Consider the following 27,546-nt stretch of genomic DNA (forward strand, 5'->3'; position numbering starts at 1 on the left):
AGAAAGAAAGATTTACATTTAAAAAAACACAATGTACACAGTGGTTCTTAGCTATAGAAGATCAAAATGCAGGGTTAAGTCCTTTTCACCCTATAAAAAACTGTGAAAGGCCTTTGATAGGTAAATTAGTTTTCGGTCCAAATCACTTGATAGTGATGTCTTGTCAAGAAGAAAGAACTAATTAGAGATACATTTGAAGCCACATATGCAGTCAGGCTCAGGATGATTCCCCCAAATTAAAAACAAAAAAAAACCCAAACCAGACCTTGATCCTCCTGAAGTATTAATTCTTGTGATTTATCTCAAACCCCCCCACCCCCCGCCGTCCTGTCATCTTTACTGAAATACGAGTGCAGCTGCTGATGGTAACCATGCTTAATCCCCACATTGATGTCTAATCCCCAACAATTTTTACAAGGTGCAAGAACCCTCCTCCCTGTTGCACCAAGGCCAGCAAAAATATATTCTCCGCTATATATTAGAGGTGGAGCTAGAAAGATTTTGTAAGGTTCTGTGGGCGTGCATGCTATTTAAAGAAAAGAAAGAAAAGCTCCAATAATGCCAAAACAGAACCCAATTTCATGTTTTATGGATCACAGTAAAGTCAGAAGTTACTGAATCCTTAAGGAAAGAAAGATAGGTCTAGCCAGTGATGGGACTCAAATAATTTAACAACTGGTTCTCCGCCCTAATGATTTCTTCCAACAACCAGTTCACCAAACTGCTCAGAAAGTTAACAATCGGTTCTCCTGAACTGATGCGACCTGGCTGAATCCCACCAGTGGGTTTAGCCTCTTTGAGGCCTTTTTAACATGACAGCAATCTGCAGATATTTTGCATATTATTCTTGTAGCATGTTCCCTTCTCCCTGACTTCTGTTTCAGTCCCACTGGAATATGTTTATTTCAGTGAAGTAGACCCCAGATTTCATCGGGGCTTGCCCAAATCTCGTTGTAGTTCTGCTATCATGAATAAAATGAAACTCGGTCTAGTTACCCCAGTAGGCATTTAACACAGATAAATTAAAAAATCAAGACAGTTCTCAGATAAGTACATTCCATTATAGTAAATCCTCAATTTAATAGATGCCAGTGATTTTGGATGTAATGGACGAATACTGGGTTTGCAATCAACCCCTGTTTAACAGACTAATACCTGTCAAGTTTCTGTTAAAGTGAGTTTATCTATTAAATCAAGATTTAACTGCAAATGACTACATTGTGCAAATGACACAAATGTGGATTTAATGGACGTTTGTCCATTCTCTCTGTCCCTGCAAAAGTCATAGTTTTACTGTAGTGAATTGATGTTGCACTAATATTGGCTCTATTTATTGTAAATGTTCATGGGAAAAAAGGTTTCAGCATTTAGAGAAAAAAATTCTACGCAACGGATAATATTTATCCGTTCACATATTTTTCATGATCAGATGGATTAACTGTCTCTCTTAACAAAAGAGAGATGGATTTTCTTCTTTTCTGCTTCCCAACATACAGCGTATTTGTAAAATATTCTGGCTATCTAGAGAGTAAAAAAGTTCATCTTGTCAAGATTAAAAAGAAAGCAAGTCACGTGTTTAATTTAGAATGTGAAAATGAGATATGCGCAGAGGGAATAGCTACAATGTCAAGACCTTGGTGGCCGCTTAATTTCAGAGCTGATGACATTTTTATTACTACCTACCCCTTGAAGAGGACGAACTGGTGGGATATCGTAGGTATCCTTCTGGTATTTGGTAGGAAACTCGTAAACATAACCTTGTCCTGACCTGACCGGAGTTACCACCTAAAGGTTAAAAGAGAAGTACAGAACAGTATAAATAGTGAGCATCTGTGGATGCATTTTATCTGGTGATTTTATTAGTGAGAAACTTAACCATCCTTATTTTGGATTGAAAATAACTAGGATATATAGTTTAGCTCAATCGTTTGTATGAAATTACATCACTCTGTTAACTTACTTTCTCTATTCAATCTGTACACAAGCAATTAGCTGGCCAATCAAATTCAACATAGCTGACAGACTGATCTCAGGCAGTCATGGGAAACTGAGGTATCTAAGACAGGAGACTAGGCCTAAAATCTTTGAGGAAGAGGAGTGAATTCCAGTGACTTCAGGAGTGCCTTAGGGTACTACCGTGTTTCTCATATAATAAGGCCGGGTCTTTTTTTTTTTTTTTTTTGAGCTCCGAAAAAATGGCTAGGCCGTCTTTTCGGGGGTGACTTAATTCCCCCCCCCTTGCATCTTCGGGCAGGCGGGCAGCGATGGCTTGGATGTTGACCTTGGCATTGGTGGGGCACTTCATATCGGGGTCAACGCAGGCAGCACCATATCCGGGTGTGCAACAAAAGTACTTCCTAACGGCAAGCCCCCCCACCATTCCCCCCCATTTCGCATGTTTTAATAAAGGCCTTAATTTGGAGGGAGGGGCTTAATTTCATGCCTATAAAGCATGCTGGGACTTCCTATTGGGGGAGGCCATATTGTTGGAGAAACAGGGTAGATTAGACTATCCCAATTGAATTTCTTCCAGAATATTGGGATTATAATGGTACAATTTCCAATTAGTGTTTTGGCTATGCTGACTATGAATTCTGGATTCGTCCTCCTAGTGCAGCTGGAGAAAATAAGGTCGGGAAATCTACTCTAGGTGTTTAAAAGTGCGTGTACAAGAAAACAATGTGCCAAGAATAAAGCACTTGTTAGGAAACAAGTAATATATGGGAGCATTCATTAGATGAGTTACAGCATCCTACGACAGCTATGGCGAATATAAATGTACCTATGGTTTATGACAGACCTAATTTTAAACCAGTGTTTCCCAATTTTGGCAACTGTTAAGTTAGGTGGACTTCAACTGCCAGAAATTCCCAGCCAGCATTCCGGAGAGTTATTTAACAATGTGAGGTTGAGGAACACTTTACTAAGCCATTAAATCAGCACTCCCTTTTTCACAAGTCAAATATTCTAGTGAATCTTGGGACCAGCCTGAATTTGGGATGACAACTGGGACAGAAGCAGGAACAGCAAGTTGGCATTTGTACGACACACTTGTTCTGGATTATTTCTGGATCAAGTGCCCTGTGCAAACCCAGAACCCTGGTTAATTCAGGGTCTAATCCCTTGGATCAAGCATCTTCCCCCAGTCTGGCCATGTGCTGTGAATCACATGGCCAGATTGGGGGAAGTTACAGGAATTGGGCATGGCTAGTCTAGTGAAGAGAAGGACCAGGGGAGACATGATATCAGTCTTCCAATATTTGAGGGGCTGCCACAGAGAGGAAGGGGGTCAAGCTATTTTCTAAAGCACCTGAAAGCCAGACAAGGAATAATGGATGGAAACCGAACAAGGAGAGATTTAACCTGGAAATAAGGAGAAACTTTCTGACAGTAAGATCAACCAACCAATGCAACAGCTTGCTCTCGGAAGTTATGGGAGCGCCATTTCAAGAAGAGATTGGACTCCCATCTGTCAGAAATGGTGTAGGGTCTCCTGCTTGGGCAGGGGTTGGACTAGATGACCTACAAGGTCCCTTCCAACTCTGATTATCTGTTATATGAATTCAGGAAGTGAATCCTTTCTGGCCCTGCCCTGCCCTGCCCTGCCCTGCCTGTCACTCTTCCAAATAAATGAAACAAAGATACACAAAGGCTGAAAACATAAAGTACTTCATTGTAACACTCGGTACCTAGTCTTTATAGCCAAAGAACATGCCTGCTTAAAATTGGTTGACTGCAGCACATTCTTTTTTATCTGGATTTCTTTGTGTAAGAGCAGAGGTGACACAATGGTTAGAATGCAGTATTGCAGGCTAATTCTGCTGACTGCCAGCAGTTCGATCCTCACCGGCTCAAGGTTGACTCATCCTTCCATCCTTCCAAGGTCGGTAAAATGAGGACCCAAATTGATGGGGGCAATATGCTGACTTTGTAAACTACTTAGAGAGAGCTATGAAACACTATGAAATGGTACGTAAGTCTAAACGCTATTGCTATTAGTGATTAGTGATATTAGTGATTGCCAGTTTGAGATAAAATACAGGCAGAGCTGGAGGAAGTGGGAAAGAACTTTTTATTGCTCCAAAACAACTTTTGGCCAATTAGACTGATTATGAGCTGCCAAATTCATCAGAAAGTGGACTATGATTGGATTGTGGCTACCCAAGGTTGGTGTGTTGTGAGAATCAATTGGCTCCATTTGGAGAACTGTATGCTTACATGTCCAAGGAACTGTAGGCCCATTACAAAATTACAATTTCATGGATTTGCACCCCCCGCAAAGAACACTGCAATTCTTGTGAGTCTGTATTGGATCATAATGAATGGCTCTGTTTGAACATTATTTTTCTTATGGTTAACTCGATCACAGTAGGCTCAATTAGCTTAACTGCCATATTGTTCACGTGGCACATTGCATTATCAACTATGATCACAGATCAAATTCAGTTGACATACTAAACTGAAATGTGGTTAATTTGAACTCAAAGCCAGTGTGATTACAATTTGGATTGATCTACCCCACATCGCCCTCCCACAATTGCAAGTAGTAGGTGAAGGTTAGGCTTAAATGTAGGAGTGGAAAAAGAGAAAAATGGATTAGAAATATGATCAAATCCTTCTGCCTTTTCTGCCAAAATCCCAATCTGGAAAGGCATGTCAAATTTTCAATACATTTCTAAAAAGCTAATGATGCAATTGGTAATTGTTTTACCTCTGTTTTAAATATTCTAAGAAATCAACCTCATAGTTTCATACTAATCTTGGGTAACAAATGAAGGCTTTATATCACAATTGTCAATGAAGGGCAACTTTTTACTTTTGTTTGCCTTAAAAAATTATAAAGCCTTCTATAAATAGTGTTTATAGAATAAACTGATACTTCATAAACAATAAACATTATATACTGCACAATGAATTCAAGGACAAAACTAACATATGTCTGAAAATGGATAGTTAATCAATGAATTGCTTATTTTCACAAAAGAGGATCAGGGAGGAATTGCTTTGATTTCCTCAAATAAGAGGCAAAAAACCAGTAGATTTAATGTATGAGTTTAGGGAAAACGTAAATAGAATTTATTCATAAACCTATTTTTAGTGTGCAGTCACAGTAAACCAGTTCACACAGATCAAAAGTAGTTTAGTCTAATTGACATAAAAATTTATGCCAATAAAGATTGTTGGAAAATAATCATAACTGAATCATGCTTTGCTGTTAGTTCACTAATTCTATCTTACTATATCTGAATCTACCATATCAGAGAAACTAACCAAATAATTATTTAATCAACATTGTTTAAATGTAATAATAGATTATGGTTTGGTGTGAAAATAAGCATGATGATTTTTCTGAATTATTATATTAAATATTATGGCTTCCCCCTTGAGATAGGTAGAATGGTTTGGCTAACCATTTTTCAATAAATCTGGTTTTATACTTGAATGATTCAGGTAACAAGAATATATCTTTTAGTGGTTTAAACTAATTCTCCATCCAGCTTTTCAGTGCTTCTGGAAAAAGTCTTCACCATCACCAAATGTATGGTCCTTTCAACTAGCAACGTCAGGGATTAAATTTTTTGCAAAACGTCTGTGTGCAAAAAAAAAAAAAAAATTGCATTCAATTAACTGAAGTTTGGGTAATTCAAATTTGTTCAACCTGTTTCCCAAAAATCCACAGGAGTAGGTGCAAAAACGGACTTCAGAAATCTGAGGGAAAAGCACTTAATAAACCTAACAAGCAGGCAAGATGGAAATTGTCGTTAGAAGTATCAACTTGTTTTCTAGCTCCATATATTTTCCAAAACAGATGTCTATCCTTGGGGCAATAGGCACTACTATAAAAGTAGATGCTTTTCTTTGTCATTACCCGATTTAGAAACATAGGTAGCAAGAATGCTGACTTTTCTAAGAAAGGAAGTTTTGTTTTAGATTAGGATCTTCATCTGACTTGAATATTTTGGCACTTTAGAAAATAGTTTCTATCCTGCTATTCAAGTGCTAGAAGCAAAGCGCTTGACATAAAACTTGCAAGATTTCTTCCCTGGCCTAAGTTCACACAGACACAACAAAATTCTAAATAAAAGTGACATGGGTAGTTCTGTAAACTGTTCATACATAAATGAATATCATCAGATCCTTATTTTTCACTGAAATGCAGAAAACAAGGCTGCCCACTAGAAATGATGACATTTCATCTCAAGGGCTTCACTTGAAGTGCTTAGCTGCATGCAATCATTTGATTGGTGCATCAACTTAGTCAACCAATCACATACTGTGAATATGTGTTTTATGTATGCCTTTATAACCCTACAAATGTGTTAATGTATACAACCACACAGGAAACACAAATACCTCAAGCTGTTTCCGTTTCTTTCACTCCTTTGAACATACAGGCAGTTTTGGAGTCAGTCTATTCTTAAGACTGATGTGCAAAATAACACAAGTTAGTCCTCAACTTACGACTGCACGTTTAATGATGGTTTGGAATTATGGCAGCCATTGCAAAATGTTGCAGGTGAATGTGATCACAATGCGATCACAATCTGGGTGTTTGGCAACCCAGTTGTTTCACACTTACGACTGGTTGCCAAACACTCTGTGATCAGGCGATCCACCCCCTGCAATCTTCTCTGCCATCTTCCCCAGAAACCGGGAAGGAAGGTTGCAAGCGGTTGCTTCTTGCTAACAGGGTTTCCTCTCGCCTCAAGGGATGGCTAAGAAGAACGGCCTCCTGAGGGAGCTGAAGTCCTTAGGCAGGATGCGGAAACAGAGTTCGAATCCTAAAGATTTGAGCTCAGCCCTGCACCCCACCGGAGGAGTCCCCCTCTTTATATGGACAGGAGCAGAACTCATTTGGTAGGCCGTCCTTTTAGCCAGCCCTCAGTCACAAGAAGGAGCAAAACATTCGAACAGAGAGTGGAGAAGGCGCACAAAAACTCAAGAAGTATGGGGTCAGAAGAGGGAGGGAGGCCCTGGGAGGCCTCATACAGGTTGCACGTGAGTTTCTCTTTGCTCGGGGGCTGAAATCCTGCTTAGATTATGGCAATGAGGATTTTCAGTTCCTGAGTGGGGTCTCCCCTCAGTCCTGAGGCACTGTGTGGCTCCTTACTTGGGACCATCCACTTAACAACTCCTGAGGCAGCTTAATGACTGCAGCTGGGAACACTGGGATTGCTGTTGTCTTCCTTAATGAACACTTTCCTCAACCTGGGAGATTCTGGCCCCGATTGTGCTTTTACGTCAAGGGTTACCTGTATCCCTAAGTGACAAGCTATCCGACCTACTAATTCATAAAAACAAAACACTGCTCTGGAACTAAAGCCTTTCTGTGCTAAAGAGAGAGAGGGGGAGGAAGGAGAGAGGGGGGAGGGAGGGAGGGAGAGGAGGAGGAGAGGGAGGGGGGAGAGAGAGTGGGAGGGAGGGGGGGAGAGAGGGAGAGGGAGGGAGGGAGGGAGAGAGAGAGACAGAGACAGAGAGACAGAGAGAGAGAAACAAACTCTGGTCTTACAGAGATTTTTTGTTTGCAGCTATTTTTATATACCCAACAAGTTCCTGTGCTGTTACAAACTATCCTTTGTGGGTAAGAGATAATTTAAAACAAAAGCTTCATCTCAGGGTAGCCTTACATGTTAATCTTTGAGCTAACTCAAGGTTTAGTGTTCAGCTGCTAATACAAGCCATAAACAAAAATTCTCAAGTCATGGCAGTTTTGAAATCTGCTACTCTGAATCCTAGCCAAGGACACTTGTATCATATGCATTTCTGGATATGAATATTTTCTTAGGAATAATAAAATGAAAATACACACCGTTTGCAAATAGGGATATTCTTTCTTCCTTGTATCAAGGCTTGCTGTTCACTCTAAGGAGGGCTTCTGGGAGTTAGCCCAAATCTGGGTGAACATATAATCCAGGGGTCCCCAAACTTGGCAACTTTAAGACTTGTGGACTTCAACTCCCAGAATTCTCTGGCTGGAGAATTCTGGGAGTTGAAGTCCACAAGTCTTAAAGTTGCCAAGTTTGGAGACCTCTGATCTAATCTGTTCAAATACTCAAATCACCTGTTCTGAGAGGCTGTATCCCCATAGAGTTAAGAGTTGTGAATACTTATTAGGAGACTGTTAGTTTGGCTGCTATAATTATTTGTCACTTAAATAAAACAATTGAAAATGATTTTTAAAAAAATCGAGTGTTGATTCATTGATCCAGCTTCTCTCTTGGGCCTGAAATTATGGGCTGATAGTGCATCACTAGCAAAAAGTCATCCAGGTGGTTTTCATGCCTAAGGCAAGATTAGAACTCAGTTTCCTGGTTTCTAGCCTGGTGCCTTAACTACTACAGCAAACTGTCTCTCTCCAATTACTGCCACGACTAGAGGAACTGCATCTTCAATCTCAAAGCAAGTTTAAAATCAATAATCAACAACTTCTATGCTGTCTGGCACATAATTTTTAGCAAAACCCTACTGCAAAATGATCTTCAGTCTTATTTTTAGAAGCACATGAAACTAGTCTACTTGGAATTTTAAATTGTCCTTATAGATCAACTTGATAGATACCCTCCAGATCTATAAAAGAAATTTCTTCCAAAAATACAGGACTCATTAATACAAGTCAAGTTTTTCATCCTTTGATGTATAGTGTTTGCAGTTCTTTTGTTTGTTTGTTTCTTAATCCCTATGTATTGGAGTTAAATATTTTCTCACCAAATATTAGCATCTTTAATGAGTTATAATGACTATCTTTTTGTCCTTTTTCATATAATTTATAAAAGGGCGTATCCAGAGAATTGGAGCATTCTATCTCCCATGCCTTTGGGTTGCAGTATAAGATGCACCTTTGACAAATTCTGTTGTTTGGACTCTTTTGCCGGTTTTATTTTCACTGCAACCCTGAGTTCTGAAGGAGCTGGCAGATACGGTCTCACTACCGTTGAATGAACTCTTTCAGAGCTTCTGGAGCATAGGCGAACTGCCAGAAGACTGGAAAAGAGCTGGTGTGGATCCAATCTTTATAAACAGGGGGGGGGGGAGGGAACGGATTCAGGAAACCACAGGCTGGTCAGCTTGACGTCAATACCTGGAAAAGGTCATCAAGCGAGCAGTTTGTGAGCACCTAGAAATGAACAAGGTGATCCCTTGAAGTTGGGTTTGTTAAGAACAGGCCACACCAAATATGACTGACCTCGACTCATAAGCATAAGATGGAGCCTGCCCATTATAATCGCAAGTCATGATGGCCATTAAGCAAGGTGACAAGCTACCTCAAGAATATGGGGGGCATCGGTGAGGGTTAGGCACCCTGTGTTTCATTTCCCACCCTCTGGGGACCCTGCAGATATTTGGCCTGCTCCCCCCCCACACACACATACTGGGTCTCTGCAGGCCTTGGGCTACCACTCCCTCTCAACCTTAGGAACCAGGGAATGACAAACTACTTCCGAAAACCTGCCAAGAAAATTGTAGGCAATCACCAGGAGTCAGGTTTGATTTGAAGACGTGGACGACTCTCCCAGAGGTTTAATCAAAACTGATGTGGTCAACCTTTGTCCAATAATCCTAGAGTAAAAGGGATTGACTTTTATCCCATATTCATGAAGGATTGCATCTAAAGCTATAAACCATCAGAAAGAAAATGCTTATATAACAGAATATACAGAGCAGGACAGGGGCTCCATATATTGGGTTATATATATTTTCTTCCCGACGGCTTAGATGGAGCCTGACGTCCTGCTTAACGAAATGGAGCCTCTGTCCTGCTCTATATATTCATACATCTTGCCTAGGAACAGCAAGTATAGCAATAGCACTTAGACTTATATGCTGCTTTATAGTGCTTTTACAGCCCTCTCTAAGCGATTTTACAGAGTCAACGTATTGCCCAGAACAATCTGATCCTCATTTTACTGACCTTGGAAGGATGGAAGGCGGAGTCAACTTTGAGCCGGTGAGAATCGAACTGCTCGCAGCCAGCAGTCAGCAGAAGTAGCCTGCAGTACTGCATTCTAACCACTCCGCCACCATGGGGTTTTGTTTTATATTTCTGGCAAACACCTTATTCAGTGAGAAAAAAAGCCCAAAAATGCAGTGTGCCTCTGAGAATGACTGATTCAAAGCACTTTGAAGTCCTTTAAATTAAAGCGTAGCACCAAGACCGGGCAAAGCTTCACCAGAATTGTATCTGGTCATTTACAAAAGCTCTTCTGAGAATACTCACCCCATGAGAAAACTGCATGGTGGTGGGGGGAGGGGGGAGGAGTTAAGAAACATAGGAGCTCCCTGACATAAATACTGCATGGCCCCTTCTACAAATGACTGGGGCAGCCTGCAAGCACAGCGGCAATGAAATTTCATCACAGAAATTTACTGGAATTTTACAGCTTGTTTTATAAGTTGTTTTTATGTTTGCACTTCACAATCCTTTGTAAATAAGTAAATCAGGCTGCCAATCAAAAGATATTCTGGCACTACTTCATCATTCATAGATCCAGATTTGCTGCATTAAGAGAAAAACCTCTTAAAATATGGTTTTGCCAACAGGCCTGGGAATCCCAGGGAAATAGGGGCTCTGAAAAATGGCTGTTAGATCCTGAATGCACTCTCCCATATTTTTGTTTATTTTTATATTTTAATTGTCTTCAATGTTTAATTAATACTTTGTTTTAATTATCTCATTTTATTCATATTTGGTTATACAAATCAGATACATAGGCAGACAAGGCTGGTGGATTCTCCTATTCTTCCCAAGACCAAAAAATCAATTATTTTTCTCTACTGCATTTCAGGCCCACTTAATTCTCAGGTCCTATTTCTGTTCTTAGATTTCTGCAGTGTATCCTCCATCACTAATTCTTAGGGAGACTTTTAAATAAAAAATCGTCAACAGTGAATCAAGCAAAATAAAGCAAAAGTAAAAAAAAAAAAAAAGACTTGGCAAAGGTAGATTAAAAGGCTTGGAAGAAGCTGGGTTGGTTGGTTGAGCAAATAGTTGTGGATTTCTCCCATGCTTGGGGGCCTGAAAAATGCAAGCATGGGAAGGATCCATGTTGGTTACTCAACGTACATTTTTTCCCCCTACCAGATATTGCCGGGAGAGTGTGGATTCCAGCCTTGTGGAAAAAAGCTTTGGCAATACATGAAGTGGTCTTGAGCTTGAACTAGAATTTCAATGCCTCTCTGGACCTGGGTTGTAGCTGGGCACAGCTGACATAAGGATGGGACTGGCACATAACCTCACTTTTTGCCTGTTGTCTATCATTTATGGTTCTACCCTCTCTCTCTCTAAGTCGTCCAGGGAGCTATACATTTAAAGAAGCGGAGGATCCACAGAATCATTTTGTAATGTAGCATTTAAAATAATGAACTCCCAGAAGAAAGAAACAGAGGCAGACCCCCACCCCCACATCTTCTCTCCCTAGCTGTCTCTTTGCCCTCCCTGCTTTTCGACTTTCTGTTATGCAGGAATCTGTTTCCTGAGAAACGTCAAGGAACTGAAGGCTTTCATTTCTTCCCTTCTCTTTCCGAATGCCTGTGGTCATCTGGTTCTTAAAAATTGTGCATTTCAGACCAGATTTTTTTAAAACTTGTTTATGCCTTAACAAAACCAGATGGTGTACCCACAACTCCTTTTCCTCTTCTGATATCGCTGACAATTGCCAAACGCTATGATAATTTCTTCTGGGCAAAACAACCGGTAAGTGTTCTTTTGATTCTGCTGAAGCAAATAGCGTACATGTGTCAGTCCTGCAGCATATAGGAATGCATTAAAAAGAAGAAGAAAGCTGGTTGTCTATCAGAGTTGTTCCTTCTCCAAAAGTGGTGACTGGGGCTTTTCTGGTGCCAGCTGTGTGTTCTGTTAGCAAGAGAAATGCTGACGGTACATGTACTGTGTCAGGCATCCAACTTTGTGGTTCATTAAATCCTTTTTCCTTACCCAAGGAAAAGTGAGAGGAATTCTTCCTATTTTTGTTGCCTAATATAGAAGAACCAAAGAGCACTGGAGAAATGTCTTGCGAGATTGGACTTATGGTTTAGCTAATCCAATGTTCTTTCAACATAGCTAAGAATCAGTTTCATGGAAAAAATTAGACAAAATGGAGAACTGGACCCATTCTTATTTCGGAATGTTCTTGGTTAGATTTTTTTTTTTTTCTTAATGGAATTCCAATGGAATTATTATTGTGGCGTCAGACAAAAAGCAGCACAAATGCAGAAGAGAAGAACAAATATATCCCTATTAAGTTAAGTCTCTGATACGGATCTACTAGCATTCAGTTTGTGCATATCATGGAAAATCACTGGCAATGAGAACGTATAGCTAGTACAGCCTCCTGAACGTGCTTTCAACTTTAAAATAGGGTTGTGCAATGTTTCAGATTCAATTTGAAAAAAACACCAAATGTATTGGCGGCTCGTTATAGCAGCTGCAACTTATATATTTTTGCAACAGCCATGCAATCCTGGAAGCAGATGCAACTGTTGCAGCGAACGGCAGACAGATGCTGCATTTGCATTCTTGCACGGTCCAAAACATTTCTTCCAAATCAAATCCAAAGAGACGCGCAACCCTGGGTTTATTTTGCAGGTTAATTACTATTGCTTCAGATCAATGGCATAATTTCTCCAAACCATGAGGCAGAAGTGACACTATAACTGCGCTGCCCATCTTACAAAACGTTTTAACTGTGTTTTTTAAAAAAAATAAAAGCTCCGAATCCCACAGGATCCCCGTACAATTCTTCCCACTAACGGAGAAAAGGAAAATATAGCTCCACCCACTTCGCTTGAACTCCCCAAAGTGCAGCCTAGCCATCAAGAAAGTTATCCAGCCTTGGACTGAAGGACTGTTACAGCAGAGTTGCAATAAAACAGTGATAACAAAACAAAAGCTAGATCAAGAAACAATACAGTAATAAATCACCACCCTGTTAACGGTTTCAGCTCTTCTGCTGATATTGTGGGCAAGGGGCAGGAATGGACTACAAAGCTCATTCTCCAGAGTTTATAGCTGCAGTGAACTTTGAACAGGGTTGGAGTTCCCTTATTCTTTTAATCATTACCGAATACTATCTAAGTGTGTGATAACTGTGCAGTGTTGTAGAAGTGGGCAAGTCCAAACAAGGTGGTGCATTTGGCAAGATTAGTTATTTATTTAGACCTCTTTCATGTGTCTCCTAAGAGCCTGAAAAGCACCATGGCAACGTTCGACTGCATTCTCTTGCTGATGGAAGGAATTACATTTAGCAGGCCAAAAGATTCTCCTTCTTTTGAAGTCCTCCCCCATTCCCCATATCTCATCTAAAGAGCTGGGAAGTCCTCAAAGAAAGATTGTGAAGGCTCAGAGAGAACTGCAGAAGGTAGGAAAAAATAATAATAGAAACGCTCAATAGCATAACGTAGGAGTAACCTACATCGCACTTTTAGTTTCTCTAATCGTGTACAGTGATAATACAGGTGTTTTGACTGACATGCTCAGTCCAACTGCAGCAGAAACTGTACCAGACCTTGGGAGATAAACATAGGACACGAGATAGTTCTTATCATCTCTCTAAGCCCACAAATCTTTTTTAAGCCCAAGAGCTGAAGAAGCTTCTTGGATAAGAAGCGAAAGGTCTTCAAAGAAAAACAAGAGAGTCCATTTGCCTCTTGAAAAAGTTCCTTTGGGTCTTTACGCCCAACAATCCCATATTATAATATAATAAAATACACTGCTCAAAAAAAATAAAGGGAACACAAAAATAAGACATCCTAGATCTGAATGAATGAAATATTCTTATTAAATACTTTGTTCATTACATAGTTGAATGTGCTGACAACAAAATCACACAAAAATTATCAGTGGGAATCAAATTTAGTAGCCCATGGAGGTCTGGATTTGGAATTACACTCAAAATTAAAGGGGGAAAAAACACTACAGGCTGATCCAACTTTGATGTAATGTCCTTAAAACAAGTCAAAATGAGGCTCAGTAGTGTGTGTGGCCTCCACGTGCCTGTATGACCTCCCTACAACGCCTGGGCATGCTCCTGATGAGGTGGCGGATGGTCTCCTGAGGGATCTCCTCCCACACCTGGACTAAAGCATCCCCCAACTCCTGGACAGTCTGTGGTGCAACGTGGCATTGGTGGATGGAGCGAGATGTGATGTCCCAGATGTGCTCAATTCAGGTCTGGGGAACGGGTGGGCCAGTCCATAGCATCAATGCCTTCGTCTTGCAGGAACTGCTGACACACTCCAGCCACATGAGGTCTAGCACTGTCTTGCATTAGGAGGAACCCAGGGCCAACCGCACCAGCATATGGTCTCACAAGGGGTCTGAGGATCTTATCTTGGTACCTAATGGCAGTCAGGCTACCTCTGGCGAGCACATGGAGGGCTGTGCGGCCCCCTAAAGAAATGCCACCCCACACCATTACTGACCCACTGCCAAACCGGTCATGCTTAAGGATGTTGCAGGCAGCAGAACGTTCTCCACGGCATCTCCAGACCCTGTCACGTCTGTCACATGTGCTCAGTGTGAACCTGCTTTCATCTGTGAAGAGCACAGGGAGCCAATGGCGAAATTGCCAAACTTAGTGTTTCTCTGGCAAATGCCAAACGTCCTGCACGGTGTTGAGCTGTAAGCACAACCCCCACCTGTGGACGTCGGGCCCTCATACCACCCTCAAGGAGTCTGTTTCTGACCGTTTGAGCAGCCACATGCACATTTGTGGCCAGCTGGAGGTCATTTTGCAGGGCTCTGGCAGTGCTTCTCCTGTCCCTCCTTGCACAAAGGCGGAGGTAGCGGTCCTGATGCTGGGTTGTTTCCCTCCTACGACCTCCTCCACGTCTCCTGATGTACTGGCCTGTCTCCTGGTAGCGCCTCCATGCTCTGGACACTACGCTGACAGACACAGCAAACCTTCTTGCCGCAGCTCTCATTGATGTGCCATCCTGGATGAGCTGCACTACCTGAGCCACTTGTGTGGGTTGTAGACTCCGTCTAATGCTACCACTAGAGTGAAAGCACTGTCAGCATTCAAAAGTGACCAAGCCATCAACCAGAAAGCATAGGAACTGAGAAGTGGTCTGTGATCACCACCTGCAGAACCACTCCTTTATTGGGGATGTCTTGCTAACTGCCTATTCTTTCCACCTGTTGTCTATTCCATTTGCACAACAGCATGTGAAATTGATTGTCAATCAGTGTTGCTACCTAAGTGGACAGTTTGATTTCACAGAAGTGTGATTGACTTGGAGTTACATTGTGTTGTTTAAATGTTCCCTTTATTTTTTTTGAGCAGTGTATATTGTTTGTTGCACCTGTCTAAGGACTTTCAATAATTAGTTGAATAATTCATTCATGAATGAATAGTTCATTCAGAAGGAAATACTTGATAAATAAATTTTGCTTCCTTGTATTCTTTTAACCCTATTCAAGGTCAAATGGAAATGATGATATAATGTGACTCAACAAAGGTCCTTTCTGAAAATACTTCTAAATGTTTTAACAAGAATTGGCATCAGGTTGAAGAGTTTTGGATGAAAGTGCTTTCTTTTATTTCCTGCTATAAGCCAAAGGTCCTGTTATATAGCAGTTTCTAAAAATAGTACAGAATATAATCAAAACAAATTGTTCTTAATGAAAGAATCCAATGTTCTCTCCGGCGTTCAGAATGTGGTTAACTCTGAAACATGCAGCAACTTAAGTTGCATTATCAAACCTAGATTAAAAATCCATTCAATGTTCACTGAACTGGAATAATAGCAAACGTGATGTCATTTGCATACAAAGAGATCATTTTTGATTTTGCAAAATAAACTAATTTACAAACTGCTTTTTCTCCTGCGGAACCTGCGGTTAAATTAGTAAGACAGTTGTTAAGTGACTCTTCCTTGCCGATCGACTTTGCCTGTCAGAAGGTAGCAAAAGGCGATCACATGACCTTGAGACGCAGCAACGGCCATAAAGTTGAGTCAGCCAAGTATCCAAATTTTGATCCTGTGACTGTGGGGATGCTGCAATGGTCGTAAGTGTGAACAATGGTCTTAAGTCACTTTTTTCAGTGCTGTTTTAACTTCGAATGGTCACTAAACGAACTGTTGTAAGTCGAGGACTACCTGTATACATCAATGAGAATCCACGTTTTATTTAAATTTTACTAAAAAAAAAGGTTGATGAACTTTATTGGATGGCTGCCTTTTGCAGCCGTCAGAACCTCACTTTGCAAGGGTCACAGCAAAAAACATCAGGTGAAGTCATCATCAGTTCTGACTCCCAGTTAGCCACTTTCACAACAAGTAAAAAAACACCCCCGTATATCACCTAGTTTTTAGTATCTCCTTCTATAAAACTTAGTGCAAAAGCCCAAGACTTCCATGAATTTTTTATAGAGAGAAGGAGACAAACATGTCGGCCATCTGTTAGGCTAATCGTTTAATGCTGTAGGTGCCAACACAGAGTTAATCATCTGAGAAAATGCTTGTGCTACTTGTCTGAGCATATGTAGCTGGTAATTATGTATATCTGTTCTTTTAGGCATGCACTGCACATGACTGCAAATAAACTACTTGTTTGTAAAGATGAATACAATTCTGTGGAGCTCTGCAAATAGTTACATTATGAAACAGATGAAGAAATGGAACCACACTGAAATAAAACAGAAACTTCTCTTCCAACCAGCCTTGTCATTAAATGTTCTCCAAGAGCTGGCTGTGGCCAATGGTATGTCTGCCTCGTTAGCAGCTGGATCTTGCTCACAAGTACACTCAGCATTGGCCAGATGTGCTGTTAGATCTCAGTTAACTAACTCTGTTTGGATTGTCCTTGAAGCACTCGGGAAGTGCTGTTAACTAGAATTTGGACAGAAAAAAAAATGCATTTATTCATTTTATTTAGACCCAGGTAGGCAAGTATGGCATCTTTATGTCTATGGAGATTCTCAATCATCCAGGTCAAGGTTGCCCCAAAGGTTCTTTTCAAAAAGCAACTGGACTTTCTTGAGTTTTTTTTCTCTTGAAAATGTTTTGCTTCTCATCCAAGAAGCTTCTTCAAGTCCATGCTGGCTCGGGAATTCTGGGAGTTGAAGTCCATAGGTCATAGTTCCCAGCTCCTGATTTAGACCCTGCATTTCCTTCAAGGACTCAAGAAGGCCCTCCTTCCTGCTACTTCCCACTATAGCACACTGTCATTGGCCAAGTCATCAGTGAACCTCCGGGGCTGAGAGTGAAGTAGAAGCTGGGTCTCTCTAAGCTGCCAGTTTTACACCTGATCCAGTATTCCATGGTCTGAGGAAAACTCTTCTACTGAAACAGACATGTGTTTCTCTAATTGATTAACTCTTTCTTTCTTTCTTTCTTTCTTTCTTTCTTTCTTTCTTTCTTTCTTTCTTTCTTTCTTTCTCTTTCTTTCTTTCTTTCTTTCTTTCTTTCTTTCTTTCTTTCTTTCTCTTTCTTTCATCAGTTTTTTTTAAAATAAATAAATAACTCAAGGTAGCAATCATACAGAACATTCTTTCCTCCTCTTAATTTTCCCATACAACAATAATCCTGTGAGGTAGGCCGGGCTGAGAGAGCGTGACTGGCTCAAACTCACTTGGCTGGTTTTTCTGCCTAAGGTGGGACGAGAACTCACAGTCTCCCATTTTTTAATCCTGGTGCCTTAATCACTAGGCCCAACTGGCGCTCTTACTGGATTGCTAATAGGGTTTTATTTTATTTTGTTGTTGTTCTTTGCTGTTATTTTTAATACGTTCACATTTGTTGTTTCTATTATTTTCATGTATAGCAAGGTGAGTGACTTTTTTGGGAGATAGGAAAAGCAAGGTAAAATGTCTTCTAAAATAAGAAAAAATGGATTGTCTAAATTTCTAAAATATGTAAAAATCTAGATTGAAACCAATGGAGCTTGCATCCAAGTGAGCATACACATATTAAATACATATATTATAAGCTGTAATGGTTTTTCATTTCTCTTTCATAATCAAGATAAAAAGTAATTAATGCTCTCTTGCCAAATTTACTGTGAAAATGAATAAATCCACTCACTCAATCACAAAAGACATATTATACAAATTCTGGTCTGTAATTCAAACTTTCTACAGTCACTTTAGTGAATCATTCCTTATTCCTGGTTGATCGAGTCTTCAATTAGTGGTTTTCTGAGAAAGCCTGCCAGCTAAAGAATAACCAAAGACATGGATGCTAATGGCTGAAATGAATGAGACTGTTCAATAGATATGTGGAGCAAATAAAAGATGGATTTTGTTACACTGGAACCAAGCATAATGTATTTAACTGCAGGAGCCTTTTATACAGTACTTTGATATATAGGCAAACCTGTTCACTAGAATTCAAAAATTAATCCATATGCATGTTGCAATCATCCATAGATCATCAACAAATCTGAGGTCTCATATTATAGTATTTTTCCCAACACAGTACCCACTCAATCAGCTTCCTGCATCAAGGATTCAGTTACCTGGTTTGCTTGATTCCAAAATTAGGAATACATGTAGCATTTAGCACTTACACAGTTAAAGTACATAACAGTGGGACATACCCCATTATAGTCATGGTTATGAACTTATTTACACAAAACACTTTTCTCCTCATAATCTGAGGCCATATAACACTCAGGTTGATTACCATGGACAGAAGCTCAAGAGAACTATGTGGGCAAGAGGAACAAAGCAAGTCATCAACTTTAAGTAATGAAATCATGGATGATACTACTGTATGGATGTGTCAGAGAGAGCAGCTGTGACCAGCAATGAAGAAACACACCATTTTGGGGATGCGGAGTTAATCTTGAATAGGAATACAAACATGCATTCAGGGAATTGTATTATGAAGGGATCAAAAGTCGAAACGAACCAAGAATTAAACAGGTTACTTTGGAATTTAATATGTTTGAAAATTGGTTGCCAATTAGTTTGACTCTTTGTTACAACTTAATCACTGGCAACTTCTGAAAACTGAAAGTTCACCTATCAGAAGTTAATTTAACGGTACATTGAAATGTTAAAGACAGTGCTGAATCGTCCTCAGAAAATAACATTGACTGGAAGATGAAAGCGTTTGCACTAAATTTCTTAAAAGGAAAAGAGAAGATACACATTATTCATTAATTCATCTATAATATTTACTATAGGCTAGAAACTGGGAGTTCGTGCGCTCTAGTCCCATCATAGACATGAAAACCGGCTAGGTAATCTTGGGCCAGTCAGTCTCTCTTAGCCCAAGTCAACTCATGGGGTTATTGTTGTGGGGAAAATAGACAGAGGAAAGTGGGTTGGATATATTCACTGCCTAGAGTTATTTGTAAAAATAATAAAGGTGTGATGTAAATAAATTATCCACCACAATCCTGAGGGACCAATAAATGAAAGAGATAGCTGTAAGATCAACAGACAGGAATTAAGAATTGTTTCCTAACTATTATTGAAATGATCAGTGCACCTACATTATACATTATAATTTTTGTGGTTGTTTTTTGTTTAACAATCCATTTTAACTGCATGTCCATGAGGCAAATAGAACAATAACTACATTAAAAAGTAAAGAGTTCCTCAAACTGAGTTTGGCTCCTGGGATCAACTATTTTATTTTATTCATAATAAGTGAATTGCTCTTGCTTTCTTCTAACCTAACCTTCAGCCCTGGTATTTCCTGAACATATGCCATCCAAATCCACCCAAATCTAACCCTGTTTCTCATTTTTTGAAATCAGGCAAGTTTGACAAATTTTTGTCCCATGAACCATTAACCAAAGTGCAGACTAACATTTGTTTCAGGGTTAAGATCAAGGAATGAACATATTAGTCAACAGGAGGAGCTATCAGTATCAGATTATATCTAGCAATTAGGGGCGCTAACTGTATGTGTAATCTGAAAGTACCTATTACTAAGCACTTCCACTAATGGCTACTGCATTCAGCCTACAATCTGCATTTAGGAGCTGACTTTGGAAAGAAGACCTGGTGGCTGTGATTTCTGGCTTCCTTTGGGTCTTTCTCTGTGTCTTCTACACCCCAAAATTGCTTGATGGAATGTTTTGGAGAATTTGAAAACGTGTATCCTTTGTACTGTTTTGATTAGTTGATCATTAAGAGCATCATTTAGCATAGTTTACACTTTTGCTATTAATATGGCCCAACCATCTGAAGACAATACTTTTGTCACCATGAAAGTGTGAACTTTTGAAACCATTGTTTTATAAGATAACCTCATTTTTGCAGAACGTTTTCCAGAACTGAATAAAAGCAATAACTTCGAGGGGGGAAAAAATAAGAAATTTAAGTGATAGCAGAGAATTAGGGCATCCTGCTCACTAGAACCACAACTATTTTGGCATATTTAAAATGAGAAATGAAACTGTACATTGATTTTTTGACCTCCTTTTCTAAAGTAAACTTCACTTTGAGAATTATGTAGCAAGAAATTGGGCATTATGCGACTAAGGTTGAAATGAGGGCACACAGGGTACGGGGGGTGGGTGGGATTATTCTCCAAATGGAAAAATTGGCTCACAATCTTCAAATAGTGCAGATGTTTTTCCTCCCTTTGATGTTAAAATATCTTGTGCAGAAAGAACAAACAAAATTTAGCTGCTTTCACCATAACCACAGCCTCTGGCTTTCAAAGCGCATGTGAACAACAGCAGAAAACAATAATGGGCCAGAGAAAATGTTTTTTTTAAAAAAATTTTCAATCTTTTCCCCTCCTCTCTCTCTTTCTTAATTGAGGTCGTGATTGCAGCTTAACTGGAAGGAAAGACATGGGAACATGGAAGAGTATGACGATGAGACTCATTACTGAGTGAGCTTTTGCCAATCTCAAATGGGATGGAGAAAAAAGAGAAGCTCTTTTCTTTTGGTAAGGGTTTTAACAGAGTCTCATGGAAAGCAGAGTTTTGAACAGTTTCCTCAGAGATGTTTATATGATCGGAGAGAGGCTTTTGATTGGAGTTATCTTTCTATTTAGTCTGTGGTACAATACTTTAAACACTTGGTAGCCTACCAATTTTGGAAATACATTTTTAATAACAAATTGCAGGCTCTGGCTTTGCTACCATACACAATCCCTTTGTGCTGCTTTTGACGGGGATTTAATTATGAGCTCGAGCTCCGCCACAGCATTTGTTGTCAGTGCCAAGATTCAGACCTGGAATAAACAACATTGTAATAAATGGTGCCATGGACACACGTTCAAGAATGCATTTTAGCTTCTCTGCTGGCTAAAATATCCTTTCATTTGAAAATAAAATGAAAGAGATGTGGGGTAGCACCTGTGACTACATCTGATTAAGTATTTCCATCTAGTTCATCCAGACTTATTCTTAATAATTTTATTAAAATTATCAAGATATAAAACTACAAATGAAAATAAAAATAGTGGGGAAATGGGAAAAGGGGGGAGAGAAAAGTGTAGGATAAAGAGTAAAATGATTTCCCATCAATCATCAAACTTATCCTTGATAACACTAAACCTTTTAAGGACATGTACGTACATGTTATTTACTAATCATTATTCTCCATATCTGATCCTAGCACCAGTGGTACATTGAGGGGCAGTGGAACAGTGTCAGAATCTACAAAGCTCTATATAGCATATAGTGGTTATCCATTAATTAAACCCATACCAAATCACATAAAATAGGCATATCTCTATATGGGTTCAACCCGTCAAATTTTCTACTTATTTGGGTTCATCTATGATGGACATGCTCAGATTATGTGAACAAGTTATGATAGAATATATTTCATATTATGATTTATTAGCCTCAAGTTGTTTGTTAGATATTTATTTATTTTTTAAAAGGGCAATATTTCTAGCTCAGGGTTGAAATGAGGGGTCCTTGTTGTTCCCTGAGTTTTTTTTTTCTTTTTGCAGACACTTCATTACTCGAACTAGGTAACATCATCAGTGCTAATCAAGTACTAGTGCTGATGATGTTATGTTGCTAATGAAATGTCTGCAGGAAAATAACCAAACTCAGAGAGCACCAATCATTTGTTATCCTCATTTGTTTCTTTGGTCGCCAAATTTATATGGCTGCCCATCTCACACAAGGTGACTCTGCAAAAAAAAAAAAAACAGGAATCAGAAGATTTTTAACATAGGAAAAGCAATAAAAGTAGATTAACAAGACCATGAGAAGAAAGATGTAACAATACAACCACCATGCAGGCTTTGTGTTATCAGGGATCCGTAAGCTTTCTAGTATTTTTCAGGGCTTTTCAGAAGGCCATTTATAAGGACTATTTATAAGGACCTAGGCAATTTATAAACATAAAAGGTAACAGTATGCAACTAAACCCATAAAACAGAGCACATATACAAAGGTACATTGTCAAAATCCCAAACATCACCTCTAAAATTTGAAAGTTTTCCTGAACAAATTCATTTCAATTACTTTGCAGAAGATCTACACAGAAGGAGCCGGATATGTATCGGAGTTCCAAAGAGCTGAGGCTGCCAGAGAGGAATTTTGCCTTCAAATCCATGTGTCCATCATTTCTTATGGAGCAGAACCCTCAGTGATTATACAGGACAAGCAGAAGGAAGTGGTTTGTAAGATCACCCTGGGACCCCACTGAATAGGGCTTTACAAGGACATTGTGTTTATCCAAGTCCCAGTAAAGATAATCTAACAGAATGGCCAATGCTGTTTCTTTGCCATTGACAGGTCTAAACCCTGGATGGAGAGGATCTAGCTCAGCGTCTTCAAACTTGACAGTTTTAAGACTTGTAGACTTCAACTCCCAGAATTCCTCCTCCAGTCATGTTAGCTCAGGAATTCTGGGAGTTGAAGGCCACAAGTCTTAAACTTGCCAAGCTTGAAGACCCTTGATCTAGTTAATCTTCATTTAGAACTGAAATTTCACCAAAAAAGGAAAATAGAAAACCCAGTGGAAGTTGTCTACTAAAGCTGAACTGAGAGATTGAATAGCACTTAGACTTATATATTGCTTCATAGTGCCTCTCTAAGCTATTTGGAGAGAAACAGTATATTGCCCTCAACAATCTGGGTCCTCATTTTATCAACCTCGTAAGGATGGAAGGCTGAGTCAACCCTGAGCTGGTCAGAATCAAACTCCTGGCAGTGAGCAGTGAAGTAGTCTGCAATACTGTATTCTAACCACTGTGCCATCAAGATGGGTCTCCTTAGGAAAGAGCACATCTTTAACTTCAAGGATGGTCAAATTTTCTTACTCTCATTAATTATCTTCAGGATCCAGATATACACATTCATTCATTCATTCAATTTATTTATTTAGCGCCTCAGTCTTCATGAACCGGGTTCTACCACCAAACTGTGCATACAATTTGGCATTTATTAGCAGCAGTTTGAGGCTGTGGTGTTTAGCAATTCCACTTCCCCGACTCAAGAAGGGTCATGAGCTATTAGTGGCAACAGGCACCACACTGCTAGTCCCCCTTTCCAAATAGGTTTATACACATGCTGGGAAACACAGTTTATCTGAGCATTTCTGCTGATTCTCCTAATCATTCACACTCACAGAAATGTCTAAATAATCTACCTGTGAAACCTCCCCTCACTCGCAGTACTCTCACTTCAACCTCCCATCCCATTAGAGACTTGACTCTAAGCCTCCCACGACTTCATCATAATTGCTACATTCTTTGAGGAAAAAATTAATGGACTGCACCATACTGTACTATATTATGAAAATCATAGCTTGTTTATTCCAGCTCTGGTCAAACTGGCTTCAGCTGCCATTCTAAGAAGGAAAATAATAATAATAATAATAATAATAATAATAATAATAATAATAATAATAATAATAATAATAATAATAATAATAATAATAACAACAACAACAACAACAATAATAATATATCAACAGCAGGGCAGAGTTAAAAGCAGACTGCTGCACATATCTTCTGCAGATTAACTTCAAATCACTTCTGATTTATTCTACATTTTATTTACCTTGCAGTTTCACAACCATTCAATCAATATAAAAACAATAGCACTGAAGAAGGATATACACAAATACAGGAGAAAAACTAATAGTATCCTAAAAATACGAATGTACAGAGAAAAATTGATAAACTACACACATTTTCACTGCTGCTCTACAGAAGCAATGTGATGGATCTGGCAGGTCTATAACGAGAGAGAATTTCACAGAATTAGGGTCCTTATAATATAATGCCATAAGTTCAGTTCCCAACATCCAAAGAATATTTAGAAAGATTCCATAGGTATTCAGAAAGTAGTTGAGAAGGTCAAGAGAGCCTAAGGTTATACTGTTTATAAAGAATGTCTACTTAACTTTGGGCAAAAGTCAGATAAATCTTTAGGCTTATAATACTAGATTGGCAAGGATTTATAACCCATAATTGTTGATTATTCAGTAATCGATAAAAATTCAGTTTACCAATCCAGGAAAGTCTATCGTGGTTTCAACTCTCTTCATATTTTACTCATGTGATCAAGGCAGGTGCTTAGAAACTGTTCTATCATTATTTAAATCAGAAAGTGTCCAAATACACACATTCAAAAGATTAGCAGCATCTTGTTCAAGGGTATGAAGTTTCCCCAAAGTGGGGATGTTCACTTATCTTCTAAGCCCAGGTCATTATAGCAAGATAGCATTACCCATGATGGATATAAATCAAATGGGCAGGATGTCAGATGGACAATTCCAAGCCTCCTGCCCACAGCCCAGAATGCCTTGGTCCACCAGACTGACCAAGTGCACTTCCATACCATTCTCACAAGCTGTTCTTGGCAATAGTAAAGCCAGGCAGTTCCCACCCCAACCTTGCCACAATTTCCCATTTACATTAAGTGTCCTGAAAGCTACAGGCAAGAAAAAGGAATTCTCAGATTGAAAAACCATTTAAGTGATTTTAAAAACACCACAAAACTAAAGAATGAACAATAGCAGTTAAATCTAGACATTCATCACTGCTGGTGGGAAAAACCTAAAAAGCCGTCAGGTTTTCCCTCAAGATTGTTCAAGAATTATTGCCTTTTTAGACAGCCAGAATTATGGATTTTTAGACAGAAGCAGCAAACATGTTGTAAATGTAAGCAGCAACTCAGCCTTTTTGATTTATTTTTGTGACAAGCAATCCTGGTTGAGAATCTCATTTTCAACAAGGGATTCAAAGCCATCCATCATTGATCTCAGCCAATTTGAAAGCATTTGTTTTCAGAGCTTATTTCAGCACCAAAAGAGAAGTTGATCCAGCAATGGCCTTCGCATTCCTCAGTCATGGCATCACTCTAATCACCTGCCTGGAGACGTCTCTCTGACCTGCCTTGCCATGCCTGCCAGCAACAATAACTGCTGTGTGAGCATGGTTTTATAATGCTCAGTGCTTATCTAATGGAAACTGTTAAGCAGCAAACACTGTGTTCCACAGAGGGAATTAGCCACTTGTAAGCAGCGCGGTGCCCACTCCCTTTCATAGGCAGCTTTTCAAAGATCTCTTTGAACAACTGGTCCCTGCAGATATCTTCTATTTTGATAGAGGCACACGGACTAAGTGGCACCAAGTTTCTGTACAACTCATTTCCTGATATGCTAGTTTGCTCTTTCGTGACATATTTTTCATGCCGAGAAAATGTTTTCATTTGCGAATGTTTATACCAGCTCTGAAACTCTATTTTCTCATGTTATGGTCACCTCAGGGTGTTGCGTGCAAATACTAGATTAAATATAATTATGTATGCAAGGAGTCATCTTTTTGTCCTTGATGTGTATGCGTACTTACATACTCTCTTTTTCTAACGTTTCCTTCTGTTGTCTTATGCTATACCCAGGACAATACTGGAAACCTCTCTATTTTCTACATTGATGCTGAATAAATAATATGTACTCCTTTCTCCTCTATATAAATTATGGCTGTGAAAATAAGCCATATCCACATCTTAAAAAGAAAGTTGTAAATGGAGAGATGTGTTGCATTTATTCATTAGCTTATCATCTTGCCTTCTCATTGGAAAAGGATGTTGACAAACTGTGGTTTACACGAGAAAATCTTGCTAGAAAAACAGGAGCAAGCCATTTGCAGGCTGGCTGAAGGCTTCCAGATATTTTGACCCTCTGCTATTAATAAGGCTCTCTGAGATTGTGTGAGATGGAATATTTTTAACTCCACAGCTTTGCCAAGACACACAGAATGCTTGCAAGTATTGCCTGTTTTAAGCATAGCAGCTCATTAAATCTGCTAAGGACAGGTGTTGTCAGTTGAAGGAATGATATTCATATTTTAGGTGTCAAGTATTTATTTTATTATTTGATTTTTATTAAATTTATATTTAATATTCCCAAAAAAGTGACTCCCGGAGGCATGAAACTAGGAGTTCATCAATATACAGATTTTTCTGCAAATAGGAAATATATGATGGGATTCCATCTCGTATTTTTTAGGGTTACAGTTTTAGGCTATGTAATTCAACATAGTGACTAAATTAGTAGACCAGCAAAATACTGTGGACATAATATATTTAGATTTTAGCAAGGCATTCGACAAAGTAGACCACGACCTACTTCTTAATAAGCTAGAAAAAAGTGGAATAGATAGCACCACCACTAGATGGACTCGCAACTGGCTGGCAAACCGTACTCAACAAGTAGTCCTTAATGGGTCTAAGTCTACGTGGAGGGAAGTAAGCAGTGGGGTGCCACAAGGTTCCGTCTTAGGCCCAGTACTCTTCAATATCTTCATTAACGATTTAGATGAGGGAATAGAAGGGGAACTTACCAAATTTGTAAATGATACTAAGCTGGCAGGAATAGCTAACACCCAAGAAGATAGGCTCAAGATCCAGATGGATCTTGACAGACTAGAACACTGGGCCCTATCTAACAAAATGAAATTCAATGTAGAGAAAAGTAAAGTCCTACACTTAGGCAAGAAAAACCAAAAGTACACATATAGACTGGGTGAAACCAGGCTCAATAGCAGTAACTGTGAGAGGGATCTTGGAGTCTTAGTGAACAACCAACTAAATATGAGCCAGCAGTATGCAGCAGCAGCCAAAAAAGCAAATGCAATCCTAAATTGCATTAACAGAGGGATACAATCGAGATCATGTGAGGTACTAATACCACTCTATAAAGCCTTAGTAAGACCACACCTAGAGTACTGCATCCAGTTTTGTTCACCACATTATAAAAAGATATTGAGACTCTAGAAAAAGTACAGAGAAGAACAACCAGGATGATTAGGGGACTGGAGACTAAAACATACGAAGAACGGTTACAGGAACTGGACATGGCTAGTCTAGTGAAAAGAAGGACCAGGGGAGACATGACAGCAGTCTTCCAATATTTGAGGGGCTGCCACAGAGAGGAGGGGGTCAAGCTGTTTTCTAAAGCACCTGTAGGCCATACAAGGAATAATGGATGGAAACTGAACAAGGAGAGATTCAACCTGGAAATAAGGAGAAACTTTCTGACAGTGAGAACAATCAACCAACGGAACAGCTTGCCCTCGGAAGTTGTGGGAGCGCCATCACTTGAGACCTTCAAGAAGAGATTGGACTCCTATCTGTCAGAAATGGTGTAAGGTCTCCTACTTGGG

At 39.4% G+C, this 27,546-nt stretch overlaps 1 protein-coding gene and 1 long non-coding RNA gene across 3 annotated transcripts in view; one reads left to right on the forward strand and one right to left on the reverse strand.

The window, feature by feature from the left end:
• NEDD9 (neural precursor cell expressed, developmentally down-regulated 9) overlaps positions 1 to 27,546 on the reverse strand; it is a 69,944-nt gene that overhangs the window by 8,023 nt on the left and 34,375 nt on the right. For both annotated transcript variants that reach the window (XM_087961284.1, XM_087961283.1), the window contains exon 3: positions 1,684 to 1,785. In XM_087961284.1, the coding sequence (XP_087817410.1) occupies positions 1,684 to 1,785 (102 nt within the window). The remainder of the gene's footprint in view (positions 1 to 1,683; positions 1,786 to 27,546) is intronic.
• Positions 16,565 to 26,026, forward strand: LOC148131422 (uncharacterized). Its single transcript, XR_015748807.1, has 3 exons — positions 16,565 to 16,702; positions 20,724 to 20,853; positions 22,401 to 26,026. It is a non-coding gene; the product is annotated as an uncharacterized LOC148131422 (long non-coding RNA).

This window comes from Notechis scutatus, chromosome 3, assembly GCF_049901735.1.
Source record: "Notechis scutatus isolate UNSWTSFEM ecotype Mainland chromosome 3, rNotScu1.2, whole genome shotgun sequence".
Lineage (NCBI taxonomy): Eukaryota > Metazoa > Chordata > Lepidosauria > Squamata > Elapidae > Notechis > Notechis scutatus.